The sequence below is a fragment of the Rhamphochromis longiceps genome, linkage group LG23 (assembly GCF_057381845.1).
Source record: "Rhamphochromis longiceps isolate RC_006_pf linkage group LG23, R_longiceps_female_GT1.1, whole genome shotgun sequence".
NCBI classification, from domain to species: domain Eukaryota; kingdom Metazoa; phylum Chordata; class Actinopteri; order Cichliformes; family Cichlidae; genus Rhamphochromis; species Rhamphochromis longiceps.
This window is the reverse complement of record NC_140578.1, coordinates 44,304,777-44,320,403: the sequence shown is the minus strand read 5'-3', so window position 1 is coordinate 44,320,403 and position 15,627 is coordinate 44,304,777. Positions and strand designations below refer to the sequence as shown.

The window sequence follows — 15,627 nt, the reverse complement described above, 5'->3', positions numbered from 1 at the left end:
CCAGGTATGAATACCTCATGTCTGACAGTTTCAATGCAAACCTTTTTATACTCAGCATATGTCAAATCACCCTAAATTACTGAAAAGGTACACAGTTTAATAAATGTATTAGCAGTTACCCCATTCATTGAGCTCATCTCATGGCAAACTGCATCTTACGAGCAACCAAAGAAATTGTTAATTTAATAGTGAAACTAAAAAAGTAACATTTTCAAAAACATCTCAGCTTGGTGGTGCTTCCTCCGGGTGTGCACATCACATGTCTCTCTGCAGAGTGGTTTAAGCTCTGCAGGGCGTCATGAATGTCTCTTCCAGTTGTTTCCATCACTGTCCATAGGACCAGAGTCCAAATGTATGTAGAATAGACATTCAAACATACCAGTTGGTTTTGTTGTTCGTCAACATGGGTCTCAGCTATTTCCAAGCTGCAGACCTCTCAGCACTCTAGTTTTATGGCCTCTTACCAGCCCCCATCACCTGACTTCAGACCTTCGTCTTGTGAGGGGGATATTTATGACTCCTTAATTGTCCACGCTCTGCAGAAAAAGCTCTCTGTGGAAAGGGTGCTGGGTTCCGTCATCTTACTGCTGTTATGATCCCAGCAGCCTTCAGAGTGTCATCGTATGCACAGTATAGTGGCACAGCATTAGGTGATGTTCATAGGAAACTGCTGTCATCACCACCATAGCTTCTGGTTCCTGTGCTTTCACAGAATCATGATGTCATCCTCGAACTCCTTCTGCGCTGTCGATGGAGCTTGGCACGCTCCCCTCATCCCACGAGTTTTCATGTTCCAACGCTGCTGAAGGTTTAAGGCAGAGCACGTCGTACACCTTAGTTGTCTTCCTCAGCGTCAATATTGAATCTTTCATTTTATTAAAAATCTCCTGGAAGCTCAGTAGCACAGCTCTCTGTGTGATGTCTGCTGTGCTGAAGATGATCTCTGATCCTCCTGAAGCCTCTCTCCTGGCCTCAGCTCCCATCTTGTGGACGATCCTCTCCTCTATTTTGCAGGCAGTTTCATGGTCCTTGCTGTGGCTCCAAGGTCTGATCTCATGATGGGCCCCAACCAGCTTGACCTTTGACCTCAACCACTGCCTGGCTGTCAGCTATGCCTGGAATGGTTCACGCTTCTCACTGGGCCTCTGAAGATTTCTCAGGAGATTACTGCTGCACCTGTATTTCCTTGCTAAGAAGAAAAACTTCTATTTGGAGAGCATGTCAACAATCATCAAACCACATTCTTTAGTTCAGTGAACTTCACTTATAGGCCATCAAAGCCTCATCTGAACATGGATGCACCACTTGCATAGGTTTAATATTTGTAAATAAAACGGCTAATCACACAAATCACTGCAACAATAATAGTAAACATTGTTTAATGTTAATCCTTGCACTCCACCTCTTGACGCATGGACACACCCATGCGTCAACTCACCAAACCTGGATCCCTGTCTTAAAGAAAAAGATTAGCTAGATCATGTCCCAGGCAACATCAGGGCATCTCCTCCGGAGTAGCTCCGTAACCCTGCAATAAAAGATGTTAGTGTGTCTTGCATATTAAGTTTGCTTAACACCTGGCTCTCCCAGGAGCCTGCATACACACCATCATGGCCTGGAAAGCAAAATCTGGAAGTGAAATCAAACTTCATACCTGTAAACAATTGTATCATAAGAGTAATAAGCATTCAACATCAGCAAGACAAGTGTCATGTGCAGGTTTTCTCAAAGCAGTAACTACAACTATTACCCTAATTCACCTCAGACATGGATTATCCCATGTACTCTGTTAACATTAATGTAATCAGTGACTTCTCTTAAGCAAAGTCACTCCACTCATATATTATTATTATGGGTTCAAAAGTGGCCAGCAAATGAGCCCATAATAAACTATTCCATAAATACCGTAATCTCTTATTTGTTTTACTCATGTCACTTGTCCGCTTCAGCTGAATCTACTACAGCATTCTCAAAGAAACAAACATTAGCAATACACATTGACTGTGGTCAGACGGAGGTCAGACACAGGTCAACAGATTCTAGAGGTGCCATAAAACACCATAAAGTCAACACTCGCTGTGGAAACAGTAACACTGGTCTCATCACAGTATGTCTCAAACCATATTAATTTCTCCATCAACATATGCCTGTAACTACAGTTTTCTTCACACATAAACCCAGAAATCTTGTAGTAGAGAAACATTAGCCAGTATTCCTATAAATCACATGATCAAACACATGAAGAACCGTAATGCTGTAAAAACGAAAATGCAAATGTTAGCGCTTGCGCAGGCGTATGCATACTTTGTCACAGATATCTCTGTGAACACACAAGCTAGTGAATGACGCACACATAGTAAATTCACAGACACAGAAAATGGCATTTAAAATGTTAAATCATCACGCAACCTCGAGTGTTGCTGTCATCTTTCTGCTCCTGTAAAGGGAAGCACACACAGACTCATCTGCACCCCTGCCAGGCGGGGGTCAACTTCACACAGTCGTGTTACATCAGTAAAGTCTTGTCAGCTTTTGTCAGCTTTTACCAGTCAGTCAGTTTGTTTTCCTTTCACTCACTCATTCATGCATTCATTCTTTCTTTCTTTGCTGATAGTGGAACCTATCGTCGCATTTAGTTTCCACTCTCAGCAAAATGACGTCATTTCAAAAAGAAAAAGAAGAACTTTAGTTTGGATTACATCGCTGAATCCTTTTGGACTGGGACTGTCATTTAATAATTGTCCCAAATAAGTGGCTTTCTCCAGAGTCCATTTAAATGTGGAGAACTCACTTGGCACAATTTTCTCGACGACGTGTAGCGCTTTTAATTCCCGACGTGCAGATCTGCTTAAAGAACAGAGATTATCAAACAAAACTTTCAGTGCACTGTGAAAGTATCAAAATAAAAAGGCCTTGTTAAGTCATGACACAAGCTCCTCATCTCAGGAGGGTAAATCATACCATTAGCATGGTTTATCATACCATCATACTAATCGGCAGGCTCAACTTCACAACAAAAGAAAAATCATCAGCTAGATTCACTCCAAATCAACCATCAGCTGCACAACACACAACATAATCCTAATGTCTTATTAGCTATGAGTTTAATTACCAGGTCTGTGCTCTTCACTCATTTAGGCCACAGATCTATTTTATTCAATTTTCCTTTTCCCTTCATCATAAAACATGTGACATGCTGTCATGCACTTCACAAAACAGTCTGTTCTGACGTATTCAGAGTTGTGTATCTAAATACAGGATTCACTCGCACATCAAAGCAGGAAACTCAGTGTTTTAGAGTCTCCACTCAACACACAACAACTCCAACACATCTCATTCACTCATACTAGAATTCAGTCACCTTTCATTAATCTAAAACCGATCAACTAATTTGCATATCAGCTATTAACCCACTAAGTTGACAGGACGACAGAAAAGCATGTTCAAAATAGTATCACAAAAGACAATTTCCCTCATACAGTAAATTACATGTGCTGCCTCAATCAAGCAGGAAGCTTCTCCCAATTTACCATTTTAACAACTAAATTTATTGTCTGATCACTGGTTGGTCAAACCAGGATCTTTTTTCCCACAAAAGTTAAACTGTTGTCCTGCAACCTGGAGAGTCAATTTTTTGCATTGGATAAATTCAGTATTTAATAACAAGTGTCTGCTAAATTGACACTATTTTAACACTGATGAAAGATAACAAGCTAATTTTCATTACATGTGTTTGTGTTATTAGGCAGGTCTAATGCATGTCTGTGGAGCTGCATATCCAGCAGAGCATGTTCTTAAAGCTGCCTTTCCTACACACTTCTCTGCTATTATTTAATCATTTCTTAACTAATGTGCTATGAGTCTTCATGAGTCATTTTGTGTTTGGAATTGTTAGTAGGGTTAATGCATGTTCTGCTTGTGTGTGTGTGATTTTGTATATGTTTCTATTTTCGCAATGTTTCAGACTCCGTCTCAATTTTCCAACTTAAGCAGTCAGTTTTCTTTTCCCCAGGTTTGCTAACCCAAATTTTGATTTCCCACATTAAATAATTCCTATGTGTTCTCACCTAGTCTTCTCACTCTGTTGTCCTCTCCCACTTCAACAGTCCAACAGCCGGCAGTTCTCCTTCAGCTTTGTCCTGTGTCCCACTGTCTCTTCTTGCCATTTTACTCCACAGGTGGCAAATGTCAAACTCCAACTGTTCAGTTCTCCTCAAACGTTTTCTTCACATGCACAGTGAAGTCACAGCCACTCTCACTATTGTCCTCTGATGCGGTTGACTTCGTGCTAGTGGCTGAAGTGCTGCTGCTGCTGCCTTCTTGAGCGACTTCTTAGCAGCTGCTGCCGGTTTCTTGGCTTTGGCCGCGGCGGGCGTCTTAGCTTTGGTCTCAGTAACCCTGTTCATCTTGAAGGATCCGGAGGCCCCGGTGCCCTTGGTCTGCACCAGAGTGCCCTTCGCCACCAGACTCTTGATGGCGGTCTTGACACGGGCCTTGTTCTTGTCCACATTGTAGCCTCCGGCAGCCAGAGCCTTCTTGAGAGCGGCCACGGCTTTCACAATCAGCTCGCCCACGCTGAGGCTGACCTTCTTGGGCTTGGAAGTCATCGTCTTCTTCTTCTTGGCCTGAACCTCGGTGCAGGGCGTGTTTATGATGGAGCCTTTCCCACCACAGCGCTGGCACGTTGAACGCATCATGAAGGGTCCATTTCTTTCATGTCGCTAGCCAGCATGCTAGCTGCATGTGGCTTGCCCGAGTCACTCAGTCCTTTTTGAGCATTTCAACATGCTGCCACCGCCATCTTGCTCGCCCCTCCGTGGAATTCATCCAATCAGACAGGAAGATGGGTTTGCTTTCTTCTGCTGCTGCTGTTTATCCACATTGCTGCTGCTTTGCTGGGACTTTTTGTGCTCAGGACTTGCTGCTGTCTCTTTATCATGGAGCTGCATTCCTTATCTTCAGGGAGGAGTGAGCTCGCTTGTGAGGTTGAGAAACACATGGCACTGTAAATAAGTCAGCCAGAAACTTGGCCTGCATGTTTCCAATGATGTTAAACTATAACTTTCTTCCGACCGCTGCATGTGGAAAATTGATTCAGGTCTGCTTTTCACCTGAAAGTGACAAACTAAGACATTTCATTATTATCATCACTGCTTAATCAACACACATCTCTCTCTCTCTCTCTCTGTCTGTGTTTGTGTGAACAATCCTTTCTTAAAAGCAGAAAATGACATTGTAGTTGTTTTTCGGCTGATCAACACAAAACCTTTTTCCTATGATTATTTCTCTTCGTCTACAATGTAGTAATTTGTCTCTTTTTCACTCTTTTTTTTTTCTTCACAATAGCTGGTGGTCTGCAAAATCACCGCTCTCACTCACAATCAGAGGCAATCACTTTTGCACAGTGCACAAAAACACTGTGATGTCAGACACATTCACACTCACTTTTTCATCTGCATAAATAAACCATATGGCTGGAGATATGTGCCATGGTGATCCATAAGCATGATCACCAGTTTATTTAATTATTTTTAATCCAACAAAACAAATAAACAAAAACATGATGCTGATGCTACACACACACGAGTCAAGGTGCAGAAAAACTGCTCATGGAAACGCTGCACACTCTCTGTTTCCCTCTCTTTGAGTAGTTCTCAGACAGCTCTTGATCTGATAATGTGTAGCTTGCTCATCAGCTCAAAAAACAAAAACAAAACTGCAACGCGACATCACACAGTAGTTGCATGCTCTGCCCACAGTGGCAAAGTCTTACACTTACATATTCAACACAGCTTCTCCATCATGTATTTTTAGATGTTTCATACAGGGTTGAGCATATTAGTTGTTTTCACAGGTGTGCTGTATATCTCAACAATGGTTCATAATAAGACGACAGTCTTCCACACAGGTCAAGTGCCTCTATGCACTTCATTAGTTTAAATATTTACCTATATCACTTCACCTCACATGTCATCGTACTGAATTTAAGCAACCACAAGTTTAATGTAGGTTACTTTTAACAACTATCCACCTCAGTGGTTTGGCACACAGGCTGTTAACATTTTGTGTCAGGAAGGGGTGGGGGGAAAGCCACCCACCAGAGCACAGCTGCTGATGTGGGCTGGCCTTTTCCACACACTCTTCAAGGCTGGTGTGTTTTCTGAAAACTTCTAACATTTTAATCTCTTCCATTTTTAAGCCTGCGATTAACCGCACGGCTCAGGTCCGCGTGAAACCCGCGCGCTCGCGTGAACCCGCGCAGCTGTGGAGCCGTCGCTCCCTCTCTTTTTTACATAAATACTTTGTGCTGCCAGGAGCAAAGTCCAGCACAAACGTCTGTCTCCCTCCGACTCACTCTTGGTTGCTTAGAAACCCATGATAACAACAACAGTCGGTGTCACAGACCACATGTTCTGCTCCGCACACACCCACACAACAACAACAACGACGACGACGACAACAAAAACAACACAAAATAGGCCTATCGTCCAGCACAGTCTGGACCCCGCGGAACTTCTCAACACCCCACAAAGTGGCGGAGAACTCACCTCTAGCCACACAAAGTAGCGAGGAACCTCTTGCTCCACAAAGTAGCAAGGAACCCGGGTATCGCTCCACAAAGTAGCGAACTTCTCAACGCCTCACACAGTGGCGGAGACTGCACAACCACACGGTTATAGAGTCGGGCTCTTCTCAACGCCTCACACAGTGGCGGAGACTGCACAACGACACGGTTATAGAGTCGGCCTCTTTAAACTTACTTGGCGTTGCTTAGAGTGTAATATCAGCCCGAATCCCGCCGACCGTCATTCATCGAGGAGAAAAGACAGACCGCGAATCCACAGGAACTTCCTGGCTGACGTCAGTCTTTCAGCGTGCCTCTCCTCCCCTCGGTGAATGCGATTCCAGGGCTCCGGCATCGAAGGACCAATTAATGATAGGTTTGTAGCATAAACCTATTCGCTGGAACGTTAAGACAATATAATTACACTGCAAGCAAGACACAAGTAGGCAAACTTCTTCATGGTACTCGTGCACGGGAGAGAACCAGACAAACGCCGTTCCTTCGCTTGACCCCAGTAGCTCTCGTCCGTCCTCCCGTAACACTGTCCTTTTATTGAGGTTACATGAATATGCATAGGTTCATTAACATACGACGTCTACATACAAACAAAGAGTACCTTGCCTGTGTGTGTGTGTGTGTGTGTGTGTGTGTGTGTGGTTGCTGATCAAAGGGTTAAACATCCTTGGTCAGGAAGAGGGTAGCCTCCCCCTCACCCTAGATGGTTCATCCTAGATAACACGGTGAGGAAGTCCTGCAGTTCATCTAAACAAAGAGCACTTAGACTAGAACAGATGTAGCTACGTTAATCCTACCATAAAATAATAAGACACGGTATGACCTCTCATGCTCCCAAAGTGCTGTCTAATACACACAAAGTTTGCAGACTATCAAGGATCAAAACCTCTACCAATCTACAACTAATTACAAAACTCTAAGCATATATAAGTAAATATTTCTAAGCATAAATGACAATCAACAATACAAATCTAACAACAGGTTTGCATTTCTAGATATTGCAGATGTTGCAGAAATTGAGAGTAAAGAACTCAGAGATCCAGCGCTGTCTCCTGCCCCTTATTTATACACCACAACACAACGACAGGCGTAACTCACACAAACGGGTAACATGAGGCTCAGATGCTTTGGACGTGTTCACATATACTGGACACAGAATGATGAAGATGGAGCTGCAGGAAGGAGGAAAAGAGGAAAAACACAGAAAAGATTCACAGATGTGGTGAAAAAGGACACGACAGCTTCTGTTTGTTAGTTTGGTTTTTCTTTATTTGGTAAAGATTCAGAAATAAAGAGAAGATCACATGTTTGAATATTATATTAACGTTCTGTAATTACAACAAGTTGTAAAATCTTTCCAGAGTGAGACAGAGACTGTGCAGAGACTGTAGAAGGACAGAGCAGCAGCAGAGCAGTCCAGATACACTGATGATCCTCTGTCAGATCCAGAGGGACACACAGGGCTGATGCTGGACTCTACATTGTGTCTGACAGTGGAGCTGTTCTCAGAGCAGTTCACTCTGCAGCACTGACAGTCATCTGCACTTCATTCCTCTGTCAGTCACTGCTGGATGAAGCTCTCCTCTCCACCTCCCAGTAACATGGCACAGTCAGAGCGTCTCTACACACAAGCTGCTGCTGCTTCAACCTCTCTGGATCATCAGGACACAGCTGCTCCTCTCTCAGCACACACACCGTCCTGTTTATTGCCACGACATCCACCTGCAGAGAGAAGGAGGAAGAGCAGAGGAGATAAACGAGTGTTTCCAGAGACTCTTCATCAGCTGTCAGTCAGTGATGCAGCACATCCAGTATAAAGAGCAGCAGGGACGTCAGTGCTGGGACTGTACTAGGACTCATTGTTGCTTCACTTTTTCTAATCTTTGGATTTTTATTGAAGTTGCTGAAAATGTTTTTCCCTCCTAGTTTGAGTTTGGACTTTCATTCATTAGAAGAACCTTGGTGTGTCCACTCTGAGCTCTGTAGGAACCCCAACAACAAGCCCAACAATCCAGATGGACGGTTCCAGCTGTTAACTGGAGGAATTCCATCCAAACATCTGCTCTCACTAAATTCTTCCTCACCTACAGACTGTGTTCTTCACTGCTTTAAACTTGGAAATCAATGCAGTCATTGGTCTGCGTGCTGCTTTGTTCAGAGAGCTGATTGGCTGTTGACAGTGTTTGATCAGAGCGTGTCAGCCGTTACTATGGTGACCATAAGGGTGAGAAACAGGAAGTGTTTGTGTCCAATCCTGAAGCCTGTCACCGTTCTCCTCTCACAGCTTCACTGAGAAGCTGCAGCTTTACAGGAAACACTGGATCTTTGTTTCATACTGACTGTGTTTAGTACAATACTGCTGACAGCACCACCCACTCACTCCATCACTCTACTTACAGCAGAGACTCCAGTCTGTAGTCTGGACTCTGCTGAAGATCAGACAGCTGCTTCACATCTGGATCCTTCAGGTTGTAGTTGTACAGCTCCAGCTCTCTCAGATGGGAGGGGTTGGACTTCAGTGCTGCTGCCAGATAATCACAGCTGATCTTTGACAAACCACAGAAACTCAATCTGTATAAAGAATGAAAGATGTAAGTTTATTAGACAAAGAGCTTGAAATCATTCAGTGTTTCATCATCTGTTCAGAGCTGAAGAAGGTTCAGAATGTAGAAGTTTAGAAAATGGAAACTCCAAACAGCTGAAGCCAACAGGAAGCAGCTTCAAACAGGAAACTGTGCAGAGTTTCAGACTATATGTCCTGATGCAGCCAGTTGGATTTTGGAGATTTGAATCTCTGTTCTGTGACTAAGTCCTTGAATCATTTCTTCCAGTTGGTCCAACAAGACAGACTAAGTATTGGACATGTGTTGTGGCTCCATCAGGGGAGCTTCTAAATGTGATGTGATGGCCCCTCTGGGTCTGTCAGGTCAGAGCACTGAAGAGAGCTCAAACTGGGCACACAGCTGTTCCAGTCTGGACCAAAGACTCTATACTGGGACTGAGGAACTGCTTTGACTGCACCCACTGGGACTTTTGAAAGGCTCATGTTCTCACTTAGATCATCGATTTCTACTGACATTTCTTTCTGGGAAAAATGGGGATTACTTTGGAAACAGGAAGTATTTTCCCCAATAAGCAGCCCTGGATTAGTAAATCACTCCAACATGTTCTCAGGCAGAAGAAGCTGTCTTGTTATGAGGGAGAGAAGAAAAAGATTGAGGCACAGAAACCTGTTGAAAGAGAGATAAAGCAGCTAAAATCAGGTGTAAAAGTAAAGCAGAGGATGAGCTGAATAAAGGACACTCAAGGCTGGCTTGGAAAGGAATGAAGTCCATGGTGGGGATGCAGAACAAGGAGCAAAGATGAATGTGATGCTGAATCAGCAGAAGACTTGGACTCATTTGATTCCAGCTTTGATATCATTGATTTCAATGAAGAGCTTTGTGATTGTAGCAAAGGGCTGGTAGCTCTGAGAGTCCCACTGATGAGGTGTTTGTGTGGAAATCTCTTAGTGGGACCAAAGAGAGAAAAAGCCCTGGTCCTGATGCTGTGGGAGGGAAATGATTGAAGTGTGCTGTGAGGAACTGACTGGGAGATTTTCACACATTTTCCAGTCCTCCTTGGAACAACAGGAAGTTCCCAGCATATGGAAACAAAGGTTAAGTGTCCTATGGCACTCAGTGATGATGGTGCTGTGGCCCCACCACCTCCACCTCTTTGTAAAGGAACTAACTGTAATCTGAAGCTTCAAATGGAACTAAGACTTCCTCCACTAGGTGGCAGTGTCTGATGAGAAAGTGTTAGTGGAGCTGGCCTGGAGTCAGAAACAGGAAGATGCAGGATTTGGGCTGAAATGGGCAAAAGTGGTTAGCACTAGTGCCTTAGAGCAAGAAGGTTGTAGGTTGAAGCTTGTTGGTCAGCTGGGCCTTTCTGTGGAGGTTGGATGTTCTCCCACAGTCCAATGAAATGCTGCTTAGGTTCATTGGTGCTTCTACATTGGCTGTAGGTGTGGATGTGAGGGAGTGCTTCTCTGTCGCTCTCTGTTGGCCCTGTGATGGACTGCTCACCTGTGCAGGTGGACCACGCCTCTTGCCCTATGACAGCTAGGGCACAGGCTGCAGCCCTGTGAGCCTAAGCTGAATAAACAGTTAGCAAAAATGATCCATAGATGGCCTGAAATCCCCCAGTTAGCAGTTTGGTAGATAGCTATGACATGCTAATCCCATCCAGCAGCTGTATTCTACCTGTAAGCTGATCTCTGCTGAGCCAAAGCACTTTTTCATATACAAATTACAACCTTTAATAGAAACCTATTGGTCAGCATCTTATTAGCCTGCTGTTAGCTTCATTCCACAGAAAACTGAGAGAAACTAACAGAGTTGATAAAGAATAAAGAGAAATGTGCTGATTTAAAGCCTTTGAAGTGCTTCAGATGATCTCTGTCCACTTCTGTCCACTCATTCATTCATGTAAGCTTTCTAATGCAGCTTTGATCTTCACAGTCTGCTTGATGAAACTCATTCTAACCCTGAATGTCAGAGTGTTCCTGCTTCTCTTTCCCATCATTCATGCTGGCAGTGGAGGAGATTTGGATGTTGGACTGTGTTTTGGATGATGTGTGTATGTTTGTGTTGGACTGCTGTCTGTAAAGCAAACGCACATTTTGCTTTGGATTACAGTGTCAGACAGACTTTAAGGTGCAATGAAGAGTTTGAGAGTTTCACAGTGAATTTTCCAGTGGAGGATTTTTCTTCTTCTTTGAAGGTTTGAAATGTGAACATTGTTCTGCTGCAGTCAATGGACTAAACCAGAGAAGAAGAAAACAGACTTTACCATGAAGATCCTCAGTGTGGATCAGTATAATATCAGCCTGATGTCTGCAGTTTAGTGTCAGCACAACTTTCACATCATATTCATCTCAGCACAACTAAAACATGCTGACTGACCTCAGAGTTTCAAGTTTACATCCTGGACTCTCCAGGAAACCACACAGATGCTTCACTCCTGGATCCTGCAGCTTGTTGTTGGAGCTCAGGTCCAGCTCTCTCAGATGGGAGGGGTTGGACTTCAGTGCTGCTGCCAGATAATCACAGCTGATCTCTGACAAACCACAGCCCCACAATCTGTATAAAGAATGAAAGATGTAAGTTTATTAGACAAAGTGCTTGAAATCATTCAGTGTTTCATCATCTGTTCAGAGCTGAAGAAGGTTCAGAATGTAGAAGTTTAGAAAATGGAAACTCCAAACAGCTGAAGCCAACAGGAAGCAGCTTCAAACAAACACAACAAGAGAAAAAACTCTGAATGTTTCACATTAAAGTCGTACATTTCTCATAAAAACAGGACAAAGACTTGAAAAAGTCGTGTTTTTCCTTCCAGGAACCACATGGCTTCACTTTTAAAGGTGAAGTGTGACAGAAATGGACATATTTGAAGTCCAACACCTTTTTCCAGTTTATTAAAGCAGACAAACTACAAGCTCATTTTCATTCCAACAAGTCATCTTCTGACCTGGACTAACAACACTGGTCTCTATGTGCAGCTGGCTGTGAGACCAGTGCTCAGGGAGCGTCTACAAAGTGCAACACTGAAAGAACATCACACACTCATTTGCTTCCAGCACTTTCACACAAACATCTACTGTCATTATTGTCACCAAACTCTGTGGATCCTTTATTGCAAATTCAAATGGGATCAAATGGTCAGACAAAAGAGGGTTATGAGGAAATATGATGAAATGTTGTGTATTAGCAGCAAGTTATTGAATCTTTTTCCTCAGAAACCAAACAAAATGATTGACAAACATGTTTTTACAAACTCAGTGTTGGACTTGGATCAGCAGGATAAGCTGATGTTTAAAGGCATTTGAGTCTCGCTGTATGAGAGTCCAGTTCTTACTCAATATTTATGGATGATGTTCTTTCAGTGTTGCACTTTGTAGACGCTCCCTGAGCCTCACAGCCAGCTGCACATGGACCAGCTGACATTACCCAGCATTAGAGGCGGCTGTAAAAAATTCATGTTCCCATTTAAATGGTTTTAATTTGAATAAAACGATGTTGATTCATTCAATCCTGAATCGATGTTTAATATAAATGTATTTTGCCAGAATCTCAGGTTAAAGCTCACAAACTATTTCAACAAGCAGCAAACAGCTAAAACAGTAAATGAGAGCAGCTAAACACACAAAGATGGAAACACAGAGCGTGGATCGTTCACTCGACGGCACGTACACGGACACGCCGTCGGGGCTGAAAGTGGACAGCTCACAGATCCTGAAGCTGCAGGTTTCATCTGTCTCCAACCAAAACTGAGTGAAGCAGCAGCAAAAGAAGATCCAAACTCTGCTTCACGTTTGATCAATATGCTCATGAATTCTCTCTGACTTTGGCTGTTCCTGCCTGCACAGCTCTCTCTCTCTCAGTGTACTCCAAGAACAGCTTCAAACATCTGTTTCTGCATCATTCACTGTTTATTAGCCACCAGTCTGCTGTTGTGTTCAGTGCTGTCGGCCTCTGACAGTAAAGCCTCATTTCTGCTGTTCCATGGAAACTTTTTAAAATGATGACAGATTACAAACTCTCAGCTGTGTCTGTAATCAAACCTCTGTAACTTTGCTTCACTTCAGCAGCATCAGCTCATGTTCACATGTTGCTTCATGGTTTGCTTCAGTTTTTGATCGACTGCAGAATATTTTGAAGGTTATCTGCTATAAAAAGCCAGAAGAGGAAAATCTGCTTCATGTGTTTCTGTTTGATCCTCAGTGACTTTGACACAAAGGCCTCTGCTGTGATGATCACACCTCTGATCAAGTCTCACAGTGTCACAACTGATAAATGATCAGAGTTAGAATATTTCTGACTGTCTGCTGTGTGCCGTGACCTTTGACCTGCTAAAGACAGTCAGCTGTGGATTATTCATTGTTGTGTCTGATACTTAGAACTGTGAGGAAGAAGCTACACAGTTAATCAGGGTCCCCTCTCTCTGAATCAGGAAAGGTGGGCAGGCCGCGTGTGGGCCGCGGGCCATACGTTGAGTATCACTGTTTGAAATGTGAACATTGTTCTGCTGCAGTCAATGGACTAAACCAGAGAAGAAGAAAACAGACTTTACCATGAAGATCCTCAGTGTGGATCAGTATAATATCAGCCTGATGTCTGCAGTTTAGTGTCAGCACAACTTTCACATCATATTCATCTCAGCACAACTAAAACATGCTGACTGACCTCAGAGTTTCAAGTTTACATCCTGGACTCTCCAGGAAACCACACAGATGCTTCACTCCTGGATCCTGCAGGTTGTCCTTAGTTGAAGAAGAGGAGTCATTACTCAGGTCCAGCTCTCTCAGATGGGAGGGGTTGGACTTCAGTGCTGCTGCCAGATAATCACAGCTGATCTCTGACAAACCACAGCTCTCCAATCTGTATAAAGAATGAAAGATGTAAGTTTATTAGACAAAGTGCTTGAAATCATTCAGTGTTTCATCATCTGTTCAGAGCTGAAGAAGGTTCAGAATGTAGAAGTTTAGAAAATGGAAACTCCAAACAGCTGAAGCCAACAGGAAGCAGCTTCAAACAAACACAACAAGAGAAAAAACTCTGAATGTTTCACATTAAAGTCGTACATTTCTCATAAAAACAGGACAAAGACTTGAAAAAGTCGTGTTTTTCCTTCCAGGAACCACATGGCTTCACTTTTAAAGGTGAAGTGTGACAGACATGGACATAGGGGCGATCGTGGCTCAAGAGTTGGGCTTTTGCCTTGTAATCGGAAGGTTGCCGGTTCGAGCCCCGGCTTGGACAGTCTCGGTCGTTGTGTCCTTGGGCAAGACACTTCACCCGTTGCCTACTGGTGGTGGTCAGAGGGCCCGGTGGCGCCAGTGTCCGGCAGTCTCGCCTCTGTCAGTGCGCCCCAGGGTGGCTGTGGCTACAATGTAGCTTGCCATCACCAGTGTGTGAATGTGTGTGTGAATGGGTGGATGACTGGATATGTAAAGCGCTTTGGGGTCCTTAGGGACTAGTACAGCGCTATATAAATACAGGCCATTTACCATTTATTTGAAGTCCAACACCTTTTTCCAGTCACATTATTAAAGCAGACAAACTACAAGCTCATTTTCATTCCAACAAGTCATCTTCTGACCTGGACTAACAACACTGGTCTCTATGTGCAGCTGGCTGTGAGACCAGTGCTCAGGGAGCGTCTACAAAGTGCAACACTGAAAGAACATCACACACTCATTTGCTTCCAGCACTTTCACACAAACATCTACTGTCATTATTGTCACCAAACTCTGTGGATCCTTTATTGCAAATTCAAATGGGATCAAATGGTCAGACAAAAGAGGCTTATGAGGAAATATGATGAAATGTTGTGTATTAGCAGCAAGTTATTGAATCTTTTTCCTCAAAAACCAAACAAAATGATTGACAAACATGTTTTTACAAACTCAGTGTTGGACTTGGATCAGCAGGATAAGCTGATGTTTAAAGGCATTTGAGTCTCGCTGTATGAGAGTCCAGTTCTTACTCAATATTTATGGATGATGTTCTTTCAGTGTTGCACTTTGTAGACGCTCCCTGAGCCTCACAGCCAGCTGCACATGGACCAGCTGACATTACCCAGCATTAGAGGCGGCTGTAAAAAATTCATGTTCCCATTTAAATGGTTTTAATTTGAATAAAACGATGTTGATTCATTCAATCCTGAATCGATGTTTAATATAAATGTATTTTGCCAGAATCTCAGGTTAAAGCTCACAAACTATTTCAACAAGCAGCAAACAGCTAAAACAGTAAATGAGAGCAGCTAAACACACAAAGATGGAAACACAGAGCGTGGATCGTTCACTCGACGGCACGTACACGGACACGCCGTCGGGGCTGAAAGTGGACAGCTCACAGATCCTGAAGCTGCAGGTTTCATCTGTCTCCAACCAAAACTGAGTGAAGCAGCAGCAAAAGAAGATCCAAACTCTGCTTCACGTTTGATCAATATGCTCATGAATTCTCTCTGACTTTGGCTGTTCCTGCCTGCACAGCTCTCTC

At 43.4% G+C, this 15,627-nt stretch overlaps 1 protein-coding gene and 1 pseudogene across 2 annotated transcripts in view; both read right to left on the bottom strand.

Moving 5' to 3' along the window:
• Positions 1 to 4,086: 4,086 nt before the first annotated feature.
• On the bottom strand, positions 4,087 to 5,571 carry LOC146642793 (histone H1 pseudogene; annotated as a pseudogene). The gene is made up of 2 exons (XR_014909480.1): positions 4,903 to 5,571; positions 4,087 to 4,862 (listed from the first exon to the last, which is right to left on the bottom strand). The product of XR_014909480.1 is annotated as a histone H1 pseudogene (transcript).
• A 2,251-nt stretch (positions 5,572 to 7,822) lies between these two features.
• The window catches only part of LOC146642787 (NACHT, LRR and PYD domains-containing protein 3-like), a 204,838-nt gene continuing 197,033 nt past the window's right edge, over positions 7,823 to 15,627 (bottom strand). The window contains exons 8-9 of the mRNA XM_085397193.1: positions 8,978 to 9,151; positions 7,823 to 8,302 (exon numbers count right to left, since the gene is read on the bottom strand). Coding sequence (XP_085253319.1) covers positions 8,284 to 8,302; positions 8,978 to 9,151 — 193 coding nt within the window. The 3' untranslated portion in view covers positions 7,823 to 8,283. The remainder of the gene's footprint in view (positions 8,303 to 8,977; positions 9,152 to 15,627) is intronic.